The 26,329-nt window shown below is 34.1% G+C and overlaps 1 protein-coding gene and 1 long non-coding RNA gene across 2 annotated transcripts; both read left to right on the top strand.

Moving 5' to 3' along the window:
- The first annotated feature begins 6,250 nt into the window (after positions 1 to 6,250).
- LOC100374338 (uncharacterized) lies at positions 6,251 to 26,311 on the top strand. The gene is made up of 8 exons (XM_002739403.4): positions 6,251 to 6,517; positions 12,292 to 12,470; positions 14,469 to 14,541; positions 18,391 to 18,589; positions 19,163 to 19,256; positions 19,680 to 19,796; positions 22,622 to 22,738; positions 26,082 to 26,311. Exons 1-8 carry the CDS (start codon positions 6,415 to 6,417, stop codon positions 26,166 to 26,168), a joined length of 969 nt encoding a protein of 322 aa, XP_002739449.3. The 5' UTR covers positions 6,251 to 6,414; the 3' UTR covers positions 26,169 to 26,311.
- LOC146736543 (uncharacterized) lies at positions 9,336 to 10,245 on the top strand. Its single transcript, XR_014930946.1, has 2 exons — positions 9,336 to 9,572; positions 10,067 to 10,245. It is a non-coding gene; the product is annotated as an uncharacterized LOC146736543 (long non-coding RNA).
- Positions 26,312 to 26,329: the final 18 nt, after the last annotated feature.

Here is a 26,329-nt window from a genome sequence, read left to right on the forward strand (position 1 = left end):
AACTAGCTATTCTATCAATCAGGCTACGTAAACTACGTCACATAGCTGATTGTCATGAAAAATAACATCCAACCAGTGTACAATGGAAATGTACAATTACAAGGCCAGTATAATGTACAAAGGATCAGTTGAGTGTTATTTTTTGGAAACAACGTCTGTAGGTTTATATATAGGTAGAAGTCAATGACAAACTAATAACAATGTATGCTGTGGAAAGGTGAAACTATCCGATAGTTTGATTATTGAAATTGTAATTTTTTTTTTCATTTTCATTGTTTTTATAGTTCATCCCAGTATATAGAAACTGGATTCCAGTATTTTTTTCATGCAGACTGAACCAAATTAAAATTAGCTTGATATTTTATATAGAAGAACTGTTTTTAGAACTTTATTTTTCTTCTTAATTGGATGTTAATTCTTGTTGTACTAGCCAATATACTTATACTTGTCATCTGTTATTCTAGCCAATACAATTCTAACCCAATCAAATCATGCCTTTTCTTTCTTATGGCCAATCACAGATGTTGTAACATGAGATAGTTCATAGAACAGATGCCATGATTGGTTCATAGCAAACATACTTCCATATTAGTTTTGATGGGCATTCTAGGAATTATTCATTCATTCAAAGTAGATATTTTTTTAAGTAATTTATGTAATCATGTCTGTACTGTCCAAAGTATACAATTAAAGTATTTGATGTATATAAATGCTAATTAAATGTCTGAAATCATGTCTGTGCTTCGTAACAGTAGCCAAATGGCAAACTCGATCCGGATCCAGATAGAGGTAATCTTTATTGTTTTTATAGGGACCGACCACTCTCACAGAAATTTCAACATGTACCAAGATTGGAATCCATCTCAATTCAATTCTAGTTTACTAGTGAGCTAGTTTAGTGCCTTTCTGTTCAAGCCCCTGCTTACTTACTAAACAGTTTACAAAATGCAAATTATTCACGATCGACTCCCATAGTACATGTATATGTTATTCAAATTACATAGTAAATGCTTACTACATAGGAATTGTTGGTGCATCCAACAGAAGTGTTTGGGAAATGTTGACTCCCATAGTACCTGTTGAATTCAAGGCAAATATACTATAAGAAGTGTTAAATCCCATAAATGTTTAATCCCATAGAAAGTATTTAATGCCATGGTAAATGTTGACTCCCATAAGAATTGTTAAATCATTTCGCATAGAAAGTATTGTTGCATCCCATAACATTTTTTAAATGCCATAGGAAGTGCTGACTAGTAAAAAGTGTTAAAATCCCAAAGGAATTGTTAGGTCCAATAGGAAGTGTTGACTCGCATAGCAATTCTTGAATCTCATAGAAATTGTTAGATCCAATAGAAAGTATTGGATAGTATAAAGCAAGTTCCATAGAAAATGCTGACTCGCATAGAAAGTGTTAAACTGAATAGGAAGTGTTTTTAAACCCCATAAAATGTTTTAAATACAATTGGAAGTGCTGACTGGTAGAAAGTGTTAAATCCCATAAGAGTTGTGTCCAATAAAAAGTTTTGACTAGTAGAAAGTATTGAATTCCTTTTAGGAAGTATTCTTGAATCCCATAGAAGTATTCAAATTATCGTATACACTTAATTTCATTCAAGCATGAACGTTTCAAGTGAAAATGTATGAAACATTTATGAAATATTTACTTCAATAAACTTTCACGTACCAACATTTATTGAATGTTATACCAAAATAAGAAAAAAGTATTTTTTTTTTCTAAATTGGAGGAATAATAATCATATTGTATTTTATAGTTAGATTATATGCATTTGCACCCACATTTTAAGGACATATTTTTTTAAACGTTAGTTAAAGCGGGAGGGTCGACACCTGCGCACGCGCGGGAATTGAGTCCCAAACGACGATAACAACACGTTAAAATGCAAAGGCTCATGGACGACCCACCCGCTTTAAAATGCACCATCGCAATAATCACTTGATGAATAGAGAATATGTGTGCAACACGTATAAACATTATACGAACACGGTTACAGAGGGGCTGGTGTTTTTCAGTAATAAAAGATATTTATGACCCTCCCAACAATTGAATAATTTGGGACAAACTAGTTGTTTCTTTCCTGTTTTCCAGCAAAGTCAAAAGAATCCTAGTGGCATTGTTAGTCCTGATCTTGTCTTTGACGCTCCACATGGTCGCAAAATGATTGGAAAGAACCACAAAATTCTAAAATTAAATGTTTTTCATTGAGAAACATAAGTATATTATGCTACAAGGAGTACTTTAACCAATTTATATGTAGGGAAAAAGCAAATAAGAAAATAAATCTCTTTGCTATATTATCTGTAGCATTCATCAAACATTTATTGTGTTAACTGTATATAGTCATAGCAAAGTTGTATGGCACTGTACCTTTGGGTTTTCTAGAAAATAACACTGTATTGTTTGGTGATCAACGCGGATTTCGAGTAGAAAATGTCTAGATCATATTTATTCCTTCACGTCTATTGCTCGGAAAATTGTGGACTGTCAACTTTTGCATTTATTGATTTACGTAAAGCCTTTAGTATTGTTGACCGTAATGATTAAATATATAAACTGTTTATCAATGAACTCCAGTCGGTAGGAACATGTATAACAGTATAAAACCAATGTACAACGATAACCCGTGCTACTGCTAAATGGTGTTTATGCTGAATGGTTTCGCCACTGACAAAGGTGTAACGCAGGGTGGCAATTTGTTTCCGACTTTGTTCTGTATATTTATTAACGATTTGGCAGTGGAAGTTAGAGATATGAAAAAAAGGCATTAGTGTTGATAATAATGATATAAAAATTCTTCTATATGCTGATCATATTGTGTTTTAGCAAACAATGAATTTGATAGACAATCATGTTGAAACATCTAAATATTTGGGATATAAAATGTCGCATTCATGTAAATACCTCAAAATAAAAATATTGTACACTATTATACTCAGTAATGAGAAGTACCAGTAATCGCCGCCCCCACATCGGGAATGAGAATTTAAATTATGTTAGAGAATATAAATACTCGGGTCTTGTCCACTGGCAGAGCTCTGGGTACATTATAAGTCAAATTTTAAAGCGTTACGTAATATGGGCCTTTCTACTTACACAAATATATACAAAGCAGGTGTCGTGTCAATTCCTGAGAACTGTTTGGGATTACGAAAAGGTTAATAAATGTAAAATGATTCAGAAAAGAATATTTTTTTCCTGGGGTGCATAGACTATTGTGATGAATTTGTTTTTGCGTATCTGTTAATCTGATTATTAGCGAATGGCTGTGTTATGTCTGTCATCGTTTCGGCCCATTTGAGGTTCTGGACGGAACTCGACTCAGTGATTTAGAACTAATTACGAGATAATCGTCTCTATTCGGACTACTATTTCTGACAGTTGGTATTCGTAGTTATTAATGTAGTGAACGATTAATCAAAAGATATGACGTGTTCAGTACTTAGTGTGATGCTTTCTATTACAATTTTGGCCGATTTGTATGAATTATCAATCATTGAGATTGGTATTGTTTTTGTCAAGTCAAGTAAAACCATTATTATTTTTTTACAGATAATCCCTATCGTATAAGTAGAATTATTTTTTATTTATCATTTGCAATTGACTAGTACAAGTGTATTTATTAGTTACCTCATTAGTATTTTCATACGTATTTCTTATGGTGTCTTATAAACTTATTGGGTTGGACAACTCTACGAGCTGCTGGTCACAGTAATAAAACTACTCGTCTTTCATATATATGTATAGCTTACTTTTCCTTTTGTTCATATATATTCCCAATGATTAACAATGGAACTGATATAATTTGTTGGTTATATGATTGATCTGTGAAGTCAAAGAGGTTTGTGAAAACACGGAGCTTTCAGTCCATTCTGGCAGTTTTCTGTGCTGCAATCACGTTTGCAATTTTGTATTAGCCTACCAATCAGAATGTTTTTGCACACAGTCTGTAGCGTCATTATATTTGCTCTTTTGTATTTCATTTATTCATTCATGCTTCACATCAGTTTACACAATCTTCACCTTCATTATTCTTAACCTACATCATGACATTTTATCATGTAATCTCTGAACAAATGCTCCAGGAGAAGAAGGAGATCCTTTTGAAAACAACGTATTTACCTTGGGTCACTCTGTGTGAACGTCTGGCATAACAATGTAAAGTTTAAGTATGTCCTGTATACCCATAATTATAGGCCAATTGTCCTGGTTGACAATTAAATCATTAACCAACCACTGAAAAAGAAGGACTCCGTGGATTACATGAGACTAAAAGTATACGTCTGCTATTCACCTTGGGGTAATCCCAAAGTAGAAATATATGCTGTTCGAAACCCATTTTCACAGTCGATCCGATTTTTTGTTTAATGATTTTGGTTTGGAAACATTTAAGCAATTTGTTGTCGACAGAACCCATTTTATTTATCCAAAAGTGTCCTCAACATCGATAATTTAGTCTAGTTTTCGACTGACTGCGAAGAACTCCTGCCTAAAATCCAGGTGAGTACCCACCCCTCTCCAGGTTCTCAAAGTAACTGTTGAATGCTATTGGAAGTGTTGACTTCCTTAAGAATAGATGAATCCCATATAAAATGTCACATAAAAAAGTTTAATTTCATAATAACTTCTGAATCATATTTAAAATTGTGACCCCTATATTAAAATAAAATCAATTGTAAATGCCGTAGGAGATCATGATGTGTCGCAAAGCCAATCAGATTCTGATCAATACGCTTACGTACACGTACAGACTGGGACGTCCCTTACAGGAGCGCCAGTTTAGCGGCAGTGACGTCATGGTGATCATTTTGATTGGTCAACGGCAGTTTTCAAATTTAGGAATGTTTCTGAACGCACTGTATTTTCTAAGAATAAGCATGCCTTTACTGACTTCAATGTTAAGTATCACAACGTCCATCGTATAAATCGATCGGTTTCGATGTTGCTGACCATTTATGGCCATCTTTACAAACCCACTTGCGTGCATGATCGTGTCAGGAAAAACTGTATTTGACCTCAATTAAATTCAATGATTTGATTTGACGCGCCAAGGAGCTGGGTCCATCAATCAGCTTTCTAGTAACAAAAACTTGCATAAATTTCAAATGTAAACCAATACATTTTGTCACGTCACAATAGCTTGAGAAGATTACTCATGAATAAAAAAAATACTCAGAATTCATTCATTTTGCAATAAATTATACTCCAGGACAATATAAGGATATTGAGTTTAAAAAGTTAGAGGTCACCAGCCTAATTTACGAGAAAATTATGGTTGTGATTTCACCTTAGGTTCATATGGCTGGAATATGGTGCCACATCTTAATTATTGTACGCTATATAGAAAAATCCTATATTGGTATTGGTACTTTCTGTTGTCCTGAATCATTTCAAAAATCCGGGTGTGGCTTGTAGTATCTAAAATACTTTGACAAACAATAATAATATGTGTAATCCTTTTAAATACAAAAACAAAACAAAACAAAAAACACTCATGGCAAACTTAATTCTTAAACGAAAAGAATTATAAAGAGAAAATAGTACAATATTGAAGAAATTCGTTAGAGTTGTATTTTCACTCGCATGATCTATAACTACCTTTCACTAATATTCAGATAAATCATAAGGGCTTTGGATTTTGTGTTGTTTGTGAGAAACTTGAATATTAAAGGGCGGCAGTCGTCGTGCCGCGTCCTGTTCGATATGGGACTCATAGCGACGTATACAACACGTGTAAAATACATTGTTTATTTACATTAAATTCGAACACGTGCTGTGCGACGACCACCGCGCTTTAACCAATAAAAACCTGAAATGGAGTATTGACGAAAGTAGTAATTAATGACATTTAATTAATTTCACTATTTTGGGCAAATTCACTGGGTTTTAAGTTCATAAACTTGGTAGGAAAACATTGAGTTCTATTGTCATTCCACATGTTCACGTGGATTTAATTTACCGAAAAAGCGAAATTAAAAAAAATTCAAGTTACGGAATAATTAACGCGTTTACAGTATTCGGAGTCTGGACTTGTCCGGACGCGAATATATGCTGAGTTAATTATTTCCAAATAAACATACATACGAGCCATGCGATCTGCTTCGTTGTTTGTTATATATTTATTTAAATACTTATTTTTGTCGAGTCATTATTGGGCACATGTAGGTCACTTTTTCCTACGACATTTCTTGAGTAATGTGCTTGAGGGCGCACTTTCAAAACATCGAGTTTCTGCTTAGTTTCGTCAGTTGGTAGTTACGTCGAATTCATGTGTGAATGTACTGTACTGCCTTTCTGTTCACCGATCGCTATTAAAGACGTCCTACATATACATTCTGGCACCACTGTTCCCTGTACTTGGACTTCAAAGTAAGTCAAAGCAAGCAGTGATAAAAATGACGTCTAACAACGGTGACATGACTAATTCATGGACGTCTTCCGTCTCTGAGAAGGGCGAATACGTCAGAAAAACAACAACTTTTCGTAAGACCGTCACAGGTAAGTACAATTGTAGTGATATTGGTTTTGTATGACTGATTTCAAAAGTGTAAGGAAGAGCCGTTTAAAACGTGGGGGTGGTCGTCTAACAATTGCCCAATAGTGTGTATAACACAATACCGTTTCCGATAGAAAACCTTCGCATTGTATTCTGATCACCCCTTACATTTTCCTGTAGTATTATGGCGTTGAAAGCTTTATAAATTTAGTTAAAATAGAAAAAAATGTCTTATCGTTATACAGGTATACAACTGCTATTTTTAAATTGCTTGGTAAATAGAATATTTATTCACCACCAATTTCAACCAGTGCTGCAGCAGCTATACTTAGTTTTCAACTGTTCATAAAAAGCAAACAGATATTCAAGGAATAACCACCCCAGGGGGTGAATACACCACAAGATTTTCACCAGTTTTACAGCATGCATACACTTTCAATAATGAGTGTGTTTATAGCGATAACTGACTGGTCGGGCCCCGATTCCACTACCACAGGAAACATAGGCCGAATTAAAATTGTGCTTAAAGTGCCTGTGAAATGGCTGCTATTTTCACACCTAAAATTATCCATTGATACATAAATATTATTAATTTTTATGTTTCTAGGCATAAATTATAAATCTCTCAAGACTAAAAGTTGTAAAACTGGTCGATATTCATAGCAAAATATCTAAATTTATTTTTGTTTAAGTCATCTGTCTTCTGAGAACGTTTTTTCCGCTTCAAAAAGTGGTAAATTGTTGCCCACCTAGTTAACATTTCAGCGACTGTTACGCCATCTTGTAGCCCTGAGTACAGTCCTGTAGGTTGGCCTTATTCCGCTGATCATTCGTTACTCAGGGCTAGCCATCTTGGAGATTTTTGAGCTATACGCGATCTCTTCACACGCATGATCAAGCAACGAATATGACATCATTTTCGTACAGTGCTAGGCTTCGCTACATCTGAAAGGTGAGTACCGACGTTATTACGTTTATTTTTTTAATTTTCCTGAAAAAATAGGTGATTTTTGAAACCATTTCTTGTGAGAGTTATTACTAGCTATTACAGAGCCTGCCGCTTATACCCACTTGATAAGAGCAAGATAGACTGTCTTTTAGAATGAATTCTTGTGTTCGATTTATGTATGATATCAGCGCAAACAAGTGCAACGCAGTTTTCTAAAGCCGGAAGTACTGACCCTTTGCAAGGAAAACACGTGCGACAATGTTTTCGCAGAATGGCGTCTCGCTATTCATTTGAAACAATGGGACGAATAGAGTAGTATCTTAGTAACAAAGACAATGGCATTGCTCACTGCTGGGAATCAATTTCAAAATCAAAAGGTTGGAAATTGGTAAACTACAGAGGCACAGTTCTTTAGCGGGTATGGTCAAAACAGGCTGAGGCATGATCAGTAGTCCAGATAAACATAATGAACATAATAAATAAAAATAGATAAATAAACAAATGAAAAAATAAAAGTAAAAATAAATAATGTGTGAATGTAAGATATGTGTAAATTTGATATTTTAATATATAAGTTAACGAGCACTTTGCAAGTATCCTACTAGTACATATATCATGAATTTAGATTATTTTCATTGGCATATATTGTACCATTCATTCCGCTCCGTTCCAGCTAAAATTAAGTCACCAAATTTATATTTTATTCATTGCATTTACATTGTAATTCATTGGTAATGTCATTGAATCATTATGTGGTAATATTTTTTCCTATGGCATTTGTCTTGGGCACCTCAATAATTATAAGTACTTTACTATATATTTTAGGTGTCTGGATTCCAGAAAGTGGAGGCAGTATACTCTTACACATTACAGGATAACATGAAGAATGGAGACCTGGAAATAATAGTTTAATTTAATTTTATTGTAAATAAAGGTCAGTTTTGACTTTTGTATATGAGCTGATAAAGTGACTGCGTCTATCTATAATTTATAAATGTATGCGCGTATATTCGGGACATTGGGATGTTGAAATACGTGGGTGTGCTAATCTGAGCACCCCATATGTTGTGTCATGTGCGTATAAAGTTTTTGTGAATAAAATGTCCATTTGGTATTTTACATGCAATTGATATGACGGCATGGGACCCATATCGCATATAATCTAGTACGTTTAACTTTAAATCATTAGTCTGAATAAGACAAACACATAATAATGGCAATCGTGTTGGCAATCTATATCATAATAATCAAATGTCATATAACGGACTGTATTTCTATATTATTGTGCACTTAAGAATTCAACAAGGGAGTTATTGCAGCCCAAATAATTAAATTGTTTGGAATGATTACACATATATTTCAAGTATAAACAATGTTATTTGCATAATTTTGGCAGATAAGCCATTCAGGAGCTGTATTTATTCAGAAAAAAGTTCTGTAGTTCTACTACAAATAAAGCTCAGTGACACACAAACGGACGGACAACGGACAGACAACGGACAGTTGCTCACATGCCATCAACCAACTATGTTGCCGTACTACCTCTTAAAGCCTCCACTATGTTATGGCTAAAAACAAAGAATTACAAAATAGGTGGTTTAGACACTAGTAGTTACAATTCGGGAAGTGGTCTTAACCGAAACTGGCAACCTGCAACTGGGTACTTTTGGACTGATATTACACCCTATGCATGTGATCAAGATGGAATTCTGGATAATACTGAAATCTTCTAACAGATGGCTACATATTTTCCAATCTGATTAAAATCTGATGTAGTGTACGGGCTTTAATTATTTTGGCTATAAACTTATTTTAATTTTATTTTTTATTACTTTTGTTATTAATGCCCTTTTATTTTATTTTATTTTATTATTTTACTTTGATTTTGATTTTGTGATTTTTTTAATTCCGCCCTACCTACATCTGATCCGACGCCTATGTAACGAGATTTCAACGAGACCCACTATCGACGATTTTAGTCAAGGAATCACATACCTCCTTCTATAGCGCACATGATGACGTCACCGGGCGGAGTCGGGTGGAAAACACACTCAAATAAAATGGCGGATTATACCGACGTTAGCGACCGAGAATAACATGGCTTTTCGGTAAGTTTATCATTGTCAAATGCAACGAAAGTCATTTTTATGTTAATATTGTGGCTCGAATGGTTCGACTTTAGATCGTTATTTTGCATAGTTATTCTGGGAGTGACGATTTTGTTTCCGCCGTTTGGACCAAACACCAGTGTCTTTTTCCAGTCGCCTGCCCTGGAGACGGGTGATGTTTTGTTGAAGATCGGGCCAACATCGTCTACGGTATTGAAACCGTAGCTGTAAATATTCATCAAATTGTATCATCATTTTGTACATTATACAATAACTCTTCATTAAAGTAATTGAGCTGATTTGGACTGGAATAAAATATTTTTTATTGGAACACATCGCAATTGATCAGGAAATATTTTTTTGCTCCAATTTTCTGCGGCGATGCTGTGGGCCGGTGACCGTTATACAATTTAAAATCAGTTTGCATTGTTTACTATAGCTGTTTACAGTGTTCTAATCATTACGATTTACTTATTTTTTTGCTTCCATTCTAGATAATTATGCTCAGTGATGTAAAATTGAAGCGATGACTGAATGAACGAACCTTGGTTGGCGAAGATGTATCTGGAAGTATACACATTTGTTGGAAGTGAAAAAAATATTCAATGTAATGACAAAAATTGTAAAATGCTGTGGAATTTCTTTTGCAAATAAAAATATACTAGCAATTTTCTATTAATGGTTTATTCAAGTGGGCAAAATATAATGTACAGAAAGATTGCCCGTAGAGTATCGCTACACTGAAAAGTAAGCAACCGACAGCCTGTATAAAAGAAGGGCTGTGATTGGCTGTTACTTATGCGAGATTTGAACGGGACTTACATAGGCGTCGGATCAGATGTAGGTAGGGCAGAATTAAAATAAAATCACAAAATCAAAGTAAAATAATAAAATAAAAGGGCATTAATAACAAAAGTAATAAAAAATAAAATTAAAATAAGTTTATAGCCACAATAATTAAAGCCCGTACACTACATCAGATTTTAATCAGATTGCATATTTTCATTAATTGGATATGCAATTGTGTTCTAGTTGATGATTCTTTGCCTAAAATGGAAAAAATATCGAAAATTGGAGATTTGAGAGGCAGCCATATTGACTAATTATCATATTAGCATATTCTTTTGGGTTGATTAGTGGTCAGACATACCACCTCTTTCAGATGCCATGAACTGTTTTGAATAAATTAACATAACAATAAAATTGTCTGTTATACCTACTGACAGTGTACAAATGTATATGGAGTGAACTGTTCAAAATCAATGGTATTCAGGATCTGAGGGTGGTTATTCCTATTATAATATATACCAACTAAAGGTGATTCTGGGATACATAAATAACTTTAAAGCAAAGAAAAAAATGTGATACTGAGTCAGAAACGATTTACTTGCAACCATGGTTAAATGAAATGGGCCCTGGAACTAGCATTGAGTGATTATAAAGATACATCGAGCAGTGACGCAAATTCACATCCATAATTTGGCATTGCAAGTTTTAATTGTGAAGTTTCTTTTTATCGGCAAAATTGATATGTAAAAAATACAGATGTCAATTAGCAGTGTACACATTTTGAAGATTGAGAAAACTTTGGGTTCTCGATCAGTCCACTGTAGACTACACTCAATTTTTTGGCGTTGTTTGCGTAATTCTGTAAAATTATTTTGCTTCTGCTTTATTTTGAACTCAAAAAACCTGATGGTTGCAATGTTGCGATTATGTCAGTAGCACAAAAAAAAAATATTTTGTTGATTTGAGTTGACAGGATTTACCTTACTGTGTGTTATTCATGTTTGGGGCCTATGTCTAAACACTGAAAACCATGGTGTATTAGTTTTTTTAGATTGGCTTGCATAAATTAAAACTACCTCTCGTCCAATCATAATCATGCTTTTACAGGCATGAGACACCAGTATAATATAATATGAGGTTATTATAAGGATACCTCAAAGAATGCTTGGGAGTCCGGTCAAACCCTGGTGGCAGCCATGTTTGTTTTTATTATTAGAGGACGCTTACGTGCATAATAATTCCATATTTGGAAATCGCATTTTCTAATATTGTAGGATGAAAATACCCTGTAAAATACCGCAAAATTATGGAACGCTGTAACATTGCGGTCACAAATGATAATAATATTTATATATAAACTATTCATTGATTGAAAGCTATTCTAGTGTTATGTAAGCTACCAGGTATATCTATAACATTTGTGACTAGGGACACACTTTAAATGCCTAGACACATTGACTGATTTTTACATTTAGCAATGGGAAGCATTGCCAAATATAGACAATAATCAAATTTATGGTAATTTTTTGTTTTTTATATGATTTAAAGATAAGAATATACCATTGTGCATAAGAGGATACAGCACACTCAACACAGTGTTCTATGTGATAATTATAGCCACCATAATGCTAGTTTTATCTCATTCTCCACATAAATGAGTCTGAATTCATGTACATTTCAGAAATAGCTTCACTTTAGATCTATCCTAACACTTTATGTTCTAATACTGTAAAATCTGTATTAGAAGCCGCTGCTTCTATTAAAATGGTACAATGCAACATTGGAGATGCGACTTCTATTAGAGCATCTACACATATGAGAAATAATGAATTTTTGGTTCTCAATTATTCAAAAAGAATGGGTGTGACTTCTATTAGGGATGGGGCTTCTAATACAGATTTTTACGGTACATGTGATTTTTTGTTTTCAGCGGATGGTTCAAGTGGTTTCAAAGCGGAAGCTGATCGTTATCATCTGTACGTCTCATTAGCATGTCCATGGGCACACCGTACTCTGATTGGTCGTAAATTAAAAGGATTGGAGGAAGTGCTGCCATATACGGTTGTTGATTGGTTGCTTGGCCCAGGTGGTTGGAACTTCACTGATAAGGTGATAGCTAATCAGGAAAAGTAATTTTGTTTTTCGCGTTGTTATTTTGTCTCTTAAAAAAGGCAATAAAACTTTCTAAAATATGAGATGAATAGAAGTGTAGTAAGAATATTTAAACCCTGAATAATAATAAAAAAACTCAATTCCAAACATCATTGAAAATTGTTTGTTTATCAAATCCACAGTCATAATCATGCTTTTACATGCATGAGACACCAGTAAAATATAATATGAGGTTATTACGAGGATACCTCAAAGATTGCACAAAGCCTGTACAGCTTGAGTATCGACCGACGCGCAGTGGAGGTCGATGCGCTGCGTACTTTCTGAGTGCATACTTTGAGGTATTCTCATAATAACCTTGTTATTATATTTTATTATTTTGAGAATGACCAGTTTTCAATACATACCCTAGTGCATATACAAAGCTAAATGTCGGTAGTAAACACAAAATAATTGACAAAATTATTTATTTGCCGGGCTTGTGAAGATATTAAAGTAGTAATTAGTCCCCGTTCAGACGAAGTCCGAAAACGGGAACTTGTAATTCGGTCTCCGTCCGTGCATCCGTGCATCTGTCCGTCCAAAGTCATATCTCAGAATCCCTTGGACCGATTCCGTTCATTCTTTGCATGTGTCTAGTACTTTATGTGGGACATATGTACATGCAGTGGTTTAGCGATTTGATTCAAAATGGCCGACTGGCAGCCATTTTGTTTTTTGAAAATGTTGTATTTTGGACATGCTTTGTCAGTTTTCATTCAAACTTGGTACATAGATTATACATGTTAGGATACATATCCATGACGATTTATTTCTCAATTGAATCAAAGATGGCCGACTAGCAGCCATCTTGTTTTTTGAAAATGTCATATTTTGGACATGCTTTGTCAGTTTTCATTCAAATTTAGTACATAGATCATACATGTTAGGATACATGTCCCGACCGTCCGTGAGTTCCTGTGTCTGTCCGTTCGTGTGTCCGTCCGTTCGTCCGTCCCTGCGTCAATCTGTCCAGAGTCATATTTCAGAATCCCTTGGACCAATTCAGTTCATTCTTTGCATGTGCTTAGTACCTTATGTGGGACATACGCACATGCAGTGGTTTAGTGATTCAATTAAAAATGGCCGACTGGCAGCCATCTTGTTTTTTGAAAATGTTGTATTTTGGACATGCTTTGTCAGTTGTCATTTAAACTTGGTACATAGATTATACATGTTAGGATACATGTCCATGACAATTTATTTCGCAATTGGATCAAAGGTGGTCGACTGGCAGGCATCTTGTTTTTTTTTATGCGGTATCTTGGACATGCTTTGTAAGTTTTCATTCAAATTTGGCACATACATGTACTTCATACATGTTAGGATGCATGTCCATGACAATTTGTTTCAAAATCTGGTCAAGGATGGCCGATTGACAGCCATCTGACTTTTTGCCTTACTACTATATTTCCCCAATTTATGTACCATTTTCATTCGTATTTGGCACATACATCATTCATATCAGTGTGTTTCATAATCAGATCAAAGATGACCGAATAACGGCTGTTTTTATTTTTGGCCATATTACTATTACACGGAACACATGTTTTGATGTAAATAAACAATCTGTTGTATACGCCACTTGGAACTCAAGTTTCAAGGACTCGCTCGGGACAACCTCTCCGCTTTAATATGACGAGCACAAAGAGAACTTTCAAAAATTTAACGGGGACTGTCATTTTCAATGACTTGTTACAAAAGTGAGTCAGGTTTATCACTTCCCAGCTGTATTGAGATTGCATGAACTATGTATAACATGCAATGTATGTGTGGGACTTAACAACTATTAAACAATCAGTAAATGCGAAATGTGCAGTTCCGATGATAGTGTCCATGTAAGTAATTGCAGGTTGGCCACTGTTACCTAACATTTTATATCAAAGCTATAGACTTCAGTGTGAAAACCTTGTTGTAAATGATAAAATGTACTAATTTTGATGCCTGTCTCCACAGAAACCTAAATGTTCCCTGGACACTGTGAACAATGCAAAATTTTTGAAAGAAATTTACAAGAAAGCTGATGCAGGTATAGTTTACATTGTATTATTGATTGACTTGTCAAATCAGATTATACCACATTCATGATTGCTTCATCACTTTACCCATAATGCATATAAATCCTCACTTCTACCACATTCATGATTGCTTCATCACTTTACCAATAATGCATATAAATCCTCACTTCTATCACATTCATGATAGCTTCATCACTTTACCAATAACGCATATAAATCCTCACTTCTACCACATTCATGATTGCTTCATCACTTTACCCATAATGCATATAAATCCCGACTTCTACCACATTCATGATTGCTTCATCACTTTACCAATAATGCATATAAATCCTCACTTCTACCACATTCATGATAGCTTCATCACTTTACCAATAATGCATATAAATCCTCACTTCTACCACATTCATGATTGCTTCATCACTTTACCCATAATGCATATAAATCCCGACTTCTACCACATTCATGATTGCTTCATCACTTTACCAATAATGCATATAAATCCTCACTTCTACCATATTCATGATAGCTTCATCACTTTACCAATAATGCATATAAATCCTCACTTCTACCACATTCATGATAGCTTCATCACTTTACCAATAATGCATATAAATCCTCACTTCTACCACATTCATGATTGCTTCATCACTTTACCCATAATGCATATAAATCCCGACTTCTACCACATTCATGATTGCTTTATCACTTTACCAATAATGCATATAAATCCTCACTTCTATCACATTCATGATAGCTTCATCACTTTACCAATAATGCATATAAATCCTCACTTCTACCACATTCATGATTGCTTCATCACTTTACCAATAATGCATATAAATTCTCACTTCTACCACATTCATGATTGCTTCATCACTTTACCAATAATGCATATAAATCCTCACTTCTACCACATTCATGATTGCTTCATCACTTTACCAATAATGCATATAAATCCTGACTTCTACCACATTCATGATTGCTTCATCACTTTACCAATAATGCATATAAATCCTCACTTCTACCACATTCATGATAGCTTCATCACTTTACCAATAATGCATATAAATCCTCACTTCTACCACATTCATGATTGCTTCATCACTTTACCAATAATGCATATAAATCCTCACTTCTACCACATTCATGATTGCTTCATCACTTTACCAATAATGCATATAAATCCCGACTTCTACCACATTCATGATTGCTTCATCACTTTACCAATAATGCATATAAATCCTCACTTCTACCACATTCATGATTGCTTCATCACTTTACCAATAATGCATATAAATCCTCACTTCTACCACATTCATGATTGCTTCATCACTTTACCCATAATGCATATAAATCCTGACTTCTACCACATTCATGATTGCTTCATCACTTTACCAATAATGCATATAAATCCTCACTTCTACCACATTCATGATTGCTTCATCACTTTACCAATAATGCATATAAATCCTCACTTCTACCACATTCATGATTGCTTCATCACTTTACCAATAATGCATATAAATCCTCACTTCTACCACATTCATGATTGCTTCATCACTTTACCAATAATGCATATAAATCCTCACTTCTACCACATTCATGATAGCTTCATCACTTTACCAATAATGCATATAAATCCTCACTTCTACCACATTCATAATTGCTTCATCACTTTACCAATAATGCATATAAATCCTCACTTCTACCACATTCATGATTGCTTCATCACTTTACCAATAATGCATATAAATCCTCACTTCTACCACATTCATGATTGCTTCATCACTTTACCAATAATGCATATAAATCCTCACTTCTACCACATTCATGATTGCTTCATCACTTTACCAATAATGCATATAAATCCTCACTTCTACCACATTCATGATTGCTTCATCACTTTACCAATAATGCATATAAATCCTCACTTCTACCACATTCATGATTGCTTCATCACTTTACCAATAATGCATATAAATCCTCACTTCTACCACATTCATGATAGCTTCATCACTTTACCAATAATGCATATAAATCCTCACTTCTACCACATTCATGATAGCTTCATCACTTTACCCATAATGCATATAAATCCTCACTTCTACCACATTCATAATTGCTTCATCACTTTACCAATAATGCATATAAATCCTCACTTCTACCACATTCATGATTGCTTCATCACTTTACCAATAATGCATATAAATCCTCACTTCTACCACATTCATAATTGCTTCATCACTTTACCAATAATGCATATAAATCCTCACTTCTACCACATTCATGATTGCTTCATCACTTTACCAATAATGCATATAAATCCTCACTTCTACCACATTCATGATTGCTTCATCACTTTACCAATAATGCATATAAATCCTCACTTCTACCACATTCATGATAGCTTCATCACTTTACCAATAATGCATATAAATCCTCACTTCTACCACATTCATGATAGCTTCATCACTTTACCAATAATGCATATAAATCCTCACTTCTACCACATTCATGATAGCTTCATCACTTTACCCATAATGCATATAAATCCTCACTTCTACCACATTCATAATTGCTTCATCACTTTACCAATAATGCATATAAATCCTCACTTCTACCACATTCATGATTGCTTCATCACTTTCCCAATAATGCATATAAATCCCGACTTCTACCACATTCATGATTGCTTCATCACTTTACCAATAATGCATATAAATCCTCACTTCTACCACATTCATGATTGCTTCATCACTTTACCAATAATGCATATAAATCCTCACTTCTACCACATTCATGATTGCTTCATCACTTTACCAATAATGCATATAAATCCTCACTTCTACCACATTCATGATTGCTTCATCACTTTACCCATAATGCATATAAATCCTCACTTCTACCACATTCATGATTGCTTCATCACTTTACCAATAATGCATATAAATCCTCACTTTTACCACATTCATGATTGCTTCATCACTTTACCAATAATGCATATAAATCCTCACTTCTACCACATTCATGATTGCTTCATCACTTTACCAATAATGCATATAAATCCTGACTTCTACCACATTCATGATTGCTTCATCACTTTACCAATAATGCATATAAATCCTGACTTCTACCACATTCATGATTGCTTCATCACTTTACCAATAATGCATATAAATCCTGACTTCTACCACATTCATGATTGCTTCATCACTTTACCCATAATGCATATAAATCCTCACTTTTACCACATTCATGATTGCTTCATCACTTTACCCATAATGCATATAAATCCCGACTTCTACCACATTCATGATTGCTTCATCACTTTACCAATAATGTATATAAATCCTCACTTCTACCACATTCATGATTGCTTCATCACTTTACCAATAATGCATATATTAAATGAATTAAAGCAAGCAGTACTGTATTCATACAACTCTTTTAAATGAATGTCTTAAGCTTGGCAATGTTGATCTTGAGTTGGTAATAAATATACTCTTTTTTTCTTGGTATTGGCTGCAATTCGAATTGCTACTTTCACTCTTTAAATATCAGCATCAACTTTTGTCATCTTTCACATATTTCACAAAATAAAAGTACATCATTTTATCCATCAACTTTTATCAAGACCTGTAGTCACTGGGATAGAATTCCATTTAGTCGATAACGCAGGAATTACAGAAAAATACATAATGTTCAAAAAGGAAATGGTTGACCCACTCAATTTTAGGAACTTAATATTGCAAGAGATGTTACGTTTTGAGTTGTATTATTGACATTGGAGCTATTGTGTTAAGTATAATAATATGAAATAATGTGAAACTAATAATTCTGTTATGCTCGATTCTCAGATTATGAAGGTAATATTACAGTACCTGTGTTGTGGGACAAGAAGACATCAACTATTGTAAACAATGAATCAGCTGAAATATTAAGAATGCTTAACACTGAATTTAATGAGTTCTGTGCAACAGATAAGCAGAAAAAAATTGACCTCTATCCCAAAGACTTGCAGGGGAAGATTGATGAATTGAATGACTGGATTTTCCCGTAAGTACTGTAAAATGACTAATTTTCACTGGGTTTAAATTTCGCTGATTTATCATTTCAGGCATATACATTGGGTTTTAAATTCAGGGTTTTATCATTTAGATAATGTGTTCTATGCTAAATGTTACATTTTCACTAGCGCATTTTCCAGTCAGCGAAATAAGCAAAATTAAAACCCAGTGAATAATTAACCCCTTCACAGCATTTTGTTTATCCATGCTGGGATAACAAATTTCTGCCACCAGATGGCGCTCCAACTCTCTGAGTGTGATAAATGTAAATCTGGCAAAATGCTTGGGAAATTTGTTTTTATTATTGTGATATCAGTCTACTTGTGGCCTTTATCAAAATAAACTTACATCATTTATTTTAGGTTATTTCAATAATTTCTTGCAGACCCTGTAGCAATTGAGAAAATATTGCTAATTGAACCAAAATTTCCAAAAAAAATTATAGGAAAAAAATGTTCCACCAAAATAGATGGCCTTAAGAAAAATTAATATTTCCTGTACAATTGCATCCACCTGTGTAGTGATGTTGGCATATTCAAGTAACCTGCTTCTGATCTTTCAGTAAAATCAACAATGGCGTTTATCGTGCTGGATTTGCTACAAAACAGGCAGCGTATGACACTGCTGTACATGAACTATTTGAAGCTTTAGACAAGGTAAACAACCCCGATATTGATATTAATTAACACTAATTAACATTACCATTTGTTATCTGTCACATAATAAAACTACTATTGTTAAAATTTGTGATCAAGACCTGTGGACACTGGAAAATGTTGTCAACCTGCTTCTACATGTATCTTAAAGTAACTGACCGGAAAAATGCGACAAAGTTATAGGATGTCACAGCATAATCATATTTTCTGTGATACTTTTTGAGCTGAAAGCCATGAAAGAAACAGAGAAAGATATTTTCTATGGAAGTTGAGGCGAAAATTTCTAACCACAAAGTTTCAATCCAGTAATTAGTTCTTTGGTTAATTGTTTTCAAATTAACATATATATATATATATATATATATATATATATATATATATATATATATATATATATGATTTCTTTTTTTTTTTCTTGACTAGGTTGAGGATATTTTATCTAAGAATCGTTACTTGACTGGAGATCAACTGACTGAGGCTGATATCCGTCTCTTCACTACATTGGTGAGATTTGATACAGTATATGTAGGGCATTTCAAGGTATGTGAATATAACTGCTATTATTTATTACTGACTGAATAAACATTTTTCGTAGTGGCAAACTAATGGCCTCCTGTGGTTGAGTACAATTGCCCATATTATATAAGATACGACTGTATATAAAGCATACAATTAGAGATTTGGAAGTTATTTTTTACCCTGTTTGTTTGTGTGTGCGTGTGCGTGCACGAGTTGAATGAATGTTATCTATTACAGATGAACTATCTCACATATCACCAGTTAACAAAACCCCAACCAAACTGAATGAATAAAAATACTCCATACAAGTTGCAACAATTGATAAATTAAGGGTATGCTGAAGGCTATAAAATACCCTGGATGTTCTGACCAATAAACCATATACATGTAATGTGTATCGTTGGGGTCGGAGTGACATCACAGAATGTTCTATATTGCTAAGACACGCCCACCTTTACCATGTATATCTATGGGCTCTGCGTATCGGTCGAAGAGCCAGTGAAAACGGCTAAAGTCAAGGAAACACAAACTCAACTTTCTAATAATCCTGAGCAGTCAAATTTATATTTCTTGCACATGTGGGGGTAATCTTGTTACCTGTTCAGGGGAGTCTCAACAATTATCTCAGTATTTTTCCCGAGAGTGACAATGCCAGGATGTCCACCCCCAAGAATAGAACTTAACTGCAAATTGCCATGGTTACACAGAATAATATAAAATGTGGACGAAATGACAAGAGAGTATCATTCATGGTGTTACAAGGTAAATTATACGGTGAAGTACTATGGTGTGGTAGAATCGCCAAACGTAATACAGAAATGCAATGGCCAAAACAAAGTACAGTCACCGACCTTGTGGTTGGGTTCTTTACCCCCAAAATACACAATGTAAATAATGTAAAGATATATTGACATTAGTATATGATCATACACAGTAATGCCAGGGTAGAACAGGCACACCCACAACAAACATGAACTCACTTCAAGAAACACAAGTATATGTGGTCAACGAAATATTTAATATAGAATAATCTCAAATAACATTTGTAATGCAAATCATCAAGTTTGACTACAAATAATTAAAGCAACAATTACATTATCATTTAAACGCAAATAACCATGGTTAATGCCCTAAACAACATAATCAGTACATAATCTGAAAATACAAGTAAATAACGTTTCACGCTGTCACTTGTAGACTGTTAACATCAGTCACTGTACCATAACGACGAATGCAGTAACGTAGAAATAACAGTGCAACGTCAGAAGCTACTTAGCTTTTGTAGTTGACTCCGTTCCATGCACACGATTTAATGTCTTGATGTTGGTTTGACAATCTCCTAGGAATTTTGTCTCGATGACGGTGTGACAAACAAGTTGCAGCACGGCTATGGAGACACAGCTACTATAGCTGGTAGAAGCACATGTAGTTGACCATGCGGTTTCCAACCCAAAGTATCAGGAACTGGCAACAAACTTCTCAAGATGTTAACTGTGACAGGCAGCAGGGAGAAGTGATCCCTTTGTTTCACGCCATGTGACAAGTTAATTTATTCAGGAAAGTTCCATTTTCGGATGGGTTAGTCACACCCATAATAGTGTCAAATACAGCGCAATCTCTGGCCAAACTAATTAAACTTAATTAAACTGTAAAAATGTACACTCCAACAATTAAAGTGAAATTACTGATAAATGACCCTGTGACACATGGCTATTATCAATTTCCTATTCACACATTTCATATTTTTGGGGAGCATATGTCATGGTCAAATTTACACACACACATACCAAATCTTGTTCAATTCATTTTCTCTGAAAAAAGGGAATCCACATTTCTCAGTGGTATTACATAGATCTAGCTGCTATCTTTTAAAAACTGTTTCGAATATGCCATTCACTTCTGCTGTTGCATTTTTTTATTTTTTACTTTTTATATTTCTGTCCTACCCTCACCCATTGCTAGGTGGGTTACACATGTGCAAATAGAATTACATCATGTCTGACATTAGTTCAAGAACCGGCGAATTGACCTGTACGTCCTGCATTATCGGTGCAATAATTGATTACACAGCAGTTCTTCTCTGTGGTGACAAGCGATATAACAATTAAATAGGTTAACATGCAGACAATAATATGATCTATTTTTCTGACCATACCACATTTTGTATATTTCAAATAAACAGTTCTTCAAGTCAAAGCAAACATTGATTTCAAATGAATGAATTTCACTGGTAAGTTTGATGATGTTGCTGATTACGTTGGAGAGGTTTGGTTCCCTGAGATATGTAACTCCTGAATCAAGTGATTAGCAAAGGCACCATCATTCGCAGGTGTGTCGTTCTGTTGATTTCCCGCCATGTCATCAGGGTCCTATTTGGGACATTTGCTCATCATAATTATTGTCTATTTTTTGTTTAAATAAACTTCTTCGCCCCTTTCGTAATAGACACAATCTAAACTGAATTGCATTTTATCTTAAATGTTTAACATTTAGTTTCAGATGATGATTTTTTTGGTTTTCTTTTTTCTGCATAACTCAATCTCTAAATTATAGTCACTGAATCTAAACTTTCCACACACCATTCAGCAAAGGCAGAATTCCTTATTTATTACAAAATGGATAATTTTGTGGTATTTTTTATTTACGAGTAGACTTCTTCATGTAGAATTTATCAGACTTTCTGTTTACTTTGTAAGGTTCTGTAGATAAAGTGCTATTGTGGGCAGTGCTTCACAATTATATCCCCGAAACATTATGTCATAGGTCAAGCATTGTGTATCAACTGCTGATGAAGCATTTCACACATTTAAGATTGTTTATTCTTTCCACAATTTTACATTCTTTAGTGTAACAAGAAGCGAATCTTAGATTATCCAAATATGTGGGGTTTTGTTCGTGATATTTATCAGACAGGTTGTATAGCAGAGACTGTGGACCAAGAACATATACAAAACCACTATCAGGTAGGAAACTAATATTGTATACAGTGTCTGGTAGCTTTGTTGTGATTGGTCAAATGAAAACATGTGATGGTATGCATGTTGTGATTGGTGGAATGTCAACATGTGGTATGATGGGATGTATAGTATGTTTAAATGATTGTATTATGATTATTCAGTTTTGATCAAGTAATGATATGATCATGGAAAAATGTCAGCATGGAATGTTGTGATTGGTCAAATGTGAATGTGTGATGGTATGCAAGTTGTGATTGGTCGAAATATCAATGTGTGATTGATGGCATTTTGTGATTGGTCAAAATACTAATGTGTGATTGTATGTATTTTGTGATTGATCAAATTTGAATGTGATGGTATGCAAGTTGTGATTGGTCAAATGCTAATGTGTGATTGTATGCAAGTTGTGATTGGTCAAATGTAAACATGTGATTGTATGCAAGTTGTGATTGGTCAAATGCTAATGTGTGATTGTATGCAAGTTGTGATTGGTCAAATGTAAACATGTGATTGTATGCAAGTTCTGATTGGTCAAATGTAAACATGTGATTGTATGCAAGGTGAGATTGATCAAATGCTAATGTGTGATTGTATGCAAGTTTTGATTGGTCAAATGTAAACATGTGATTGTATGCAAGTTCTGATTGGTCAAATGCTAATGTGTGATTGTATGCAAGTTCTGATTGGTCAAATGCTAATGTGTGATTGTATGCATGTTGTGATTGGTCAAATGTAAACATGTGATTGTATGCAAGTTCTGATTGGTCAAATGCTAATGTGTGATTGTATGCATGTTGTGATTGGTCAAATGTGAGTGTGTGATTGTATGTACGTTGTGATTGGTTATATGTGAATGTGTGATTGTATGCAGGTTGTGATTGGTCAAATGTTAACATGTGATTGTATGCAAGTTGAGATTGATCAAATGCTAATGTGTAATTGTATGCAAGTTGTGATTTGTCAAATGTAAACATGCGATTGTATGCAAGTTGTGATTGGTCAAATGTAAACATGTGATTGTATGCAAGTTGTGATTGGTCAAATGTAAACATGTGATTGCATGCAAGTTCTGATAGGTCAAATGCTAAAGTGTGATTGTATGCAAGTTGTGATTGGTCAAATGTAAACATGTGATTGTATGCAAGTTCTGATTGGTCAAATGCTAATGTGTGATTGTATGCATGTTGTGATTGGTCAAATGTGAGTGTGCGATTGTATGTACGTTGTGATTGGTCAAATGTAAACATGTGATTGTATGCAAGTTGAGATTGATCAAATGTGAATGTGTGATTGTATGTAAGTTGAGATTGATCAAATGCTAATGTGTAATTGTATGCAAGTTGTGATTTGTCAAATGTGAGTGTGTGATTGTATGCATGCTATGATTGGTCAAATGTGAGTGTGATTGTATGCAGGTTGTAATTGGTCAAATGTGAATGTGTGATTGTATGTATGTTGTGATTGGTCAAATGTAAACATGTGATTGTATGCAAGTTGAGATTGATCAAATGCTAATGTGTAATTGTATGCAAGTTGTGATTGGTCAAATGTAAACATGTGATTGTATGCAAGTTGTGATTGATCAAATGCTAATGTGTAATTGTATGCAAGTTGTGATTGGTCAAATGTAAACATGTGATTGTATGCAAGTTGAGATTGATCAAATGCTAATGTGTAATTGTATGCAAGTTGTGATTGGTCAAATGTAAACATGTGATTGTATGCAAGTTGTGATTGGTCAAATGCTAATGTGTGATTGTATGCAAGTTTTGATTGGTCAAATGTAAACATGTGATTGTATGCAAGTTCTGATTGGTCAAATGCTAATGTGTGATTGTATGCAAGTTCTGATTGGTCAAATGCTAATGTGTGATTGTATGCATGTTGTGATTGGTCAAATGTAAACATGTGATTGTATGCAAGTTGTGATTGGTCAAATGCTAATGTGTAATTGTATGCAAGTTGTGATTTGTCAAATGTGAGTGTGTGATTGTATGCATGTTGTGATTGGTCAAATGTAAACATGTGATTGTATGCAAGTTGAGATTGATCAAATGTGAATGTGTGATTGTATGTATATTGTGATTGGTCAAATGTAAACATGTGATTGTATGCAAGTTGAGATTGATCAAATGCTAATGTGTAATTGTATGCAAGTTGTGATTGGTCAAATGTAAACATGTGATTGTATGCAAGTTGTGATTGATCAAATGCTAATGTGTAATTGTATGCAAGTTGTGATTTGTCAAATGTGAGTGTGATTGTATGCATGTTGTGATTGGTCAAATGTAAACATGTGATTGTATGCAAGTTGAGATTGATCAAATGTGAATGTGTGATTGTATGTATATTGTGATTGGTCAAATGTAAACATGTGATTGTATGCAAGTTGAAATTGATCAAATGCTAATGTGTAATTGTATGCAAGTTGTGATTGGTTAAATGTAAACATGTGATTGTATGTAAGTTGAGATTGATCAAATGCTAATTTGTAATTGTATACAAGTTGTGATTTGTCAAATGTAAACATGTGATTGTATGCAAGTTGTGAATTGTCAAATGTAAACATGTGATTGTATGTAAGTTGAGATTGATCAAATGCTAATTTGTAATTGTATGCAAGTTGTGATTTGTCAAATGTGAGTGTGTGATTGTATGCATGCTGTGATTGGTCAAATGTAAACATGTGATTGTATGTAAGTTGTGATTGGTCAAATGCTAATGTGTAATTGTATGCAAGTTGTGATTTGTCAAATGTAAACATGTGATTGTATGCAAGTTGTGATTGGTCAAATGCTAATGTGTAATTGTATGCAAGTTGTGATTTGTCAAATGTAAACATGTGATTGTATGCAAGTTGAGATTGATCAAATGCTAATGTGTGATTGTATGCAAGTTGTGATTGGTCAAATGTAAACATGTGATTGTATGCAAGTTGTGATTGATCAAATGCTAATGTGTAATTGTATGCAAGTTGTGATTGGTCAAATGCTAATGTGTGATTGTATACAAGTTGTGATTGGTCAAATGTAAACATGTGATTGTATGCAAGTTGAGATTGATCAAATGCTAATGTGTAATTGTATGCAAGTTGTGATTGGTCAAATGTAAACATGTGATTGTATGCAAGTTGAGATTGATCAAATGTGAATGAGCATTAGTAAATGCATATGCTATGATTGGTCAAATTCTTAATAGTTGATAATTGATAATTGTTGAAAGGTCAAACTCAAATATGACAGTGAGCCCTACGTTGACAGACCATGGCATAAATCAGTGTTCAATATGTACTATTTCAATAATGATACATGCAACTTATAAACAAAACTATTTTCTTTTTGTCTTCCAGCAAAGCCACAAGAGCATTAATCCTAGTGGTATAGTTGCTATTGGTCCTGACCTTGACTTTGATGCTCCACATGGCCGTGGAAAATAACACCAAATACAAGTTTTTCATATTTAGGTGCTTCTCATCAAGGAAATATTTTTAAAATAAACACAGGTCTATTTTGTTACTGGGTGTCTATTAACCAATTGTTATACCGGTATATGTATTAAACAATGCCTTTGTACATGCAACCATAGATTCTTTACTGT

Source organism: Saccoglossus kowalevskii, chromosome 11, assembly GCF_978046115.1.
Source record: "Saccoglossus kowalevskii chromosome 11, keSacKowa6.1, whole genome shotgun sequence".
NCBI lineage: Eukaryota > Metazoa > Hemichordata > Enteropneusta > Harrimaniidae > Saccoglossus > Saccoglossus kowalevskii.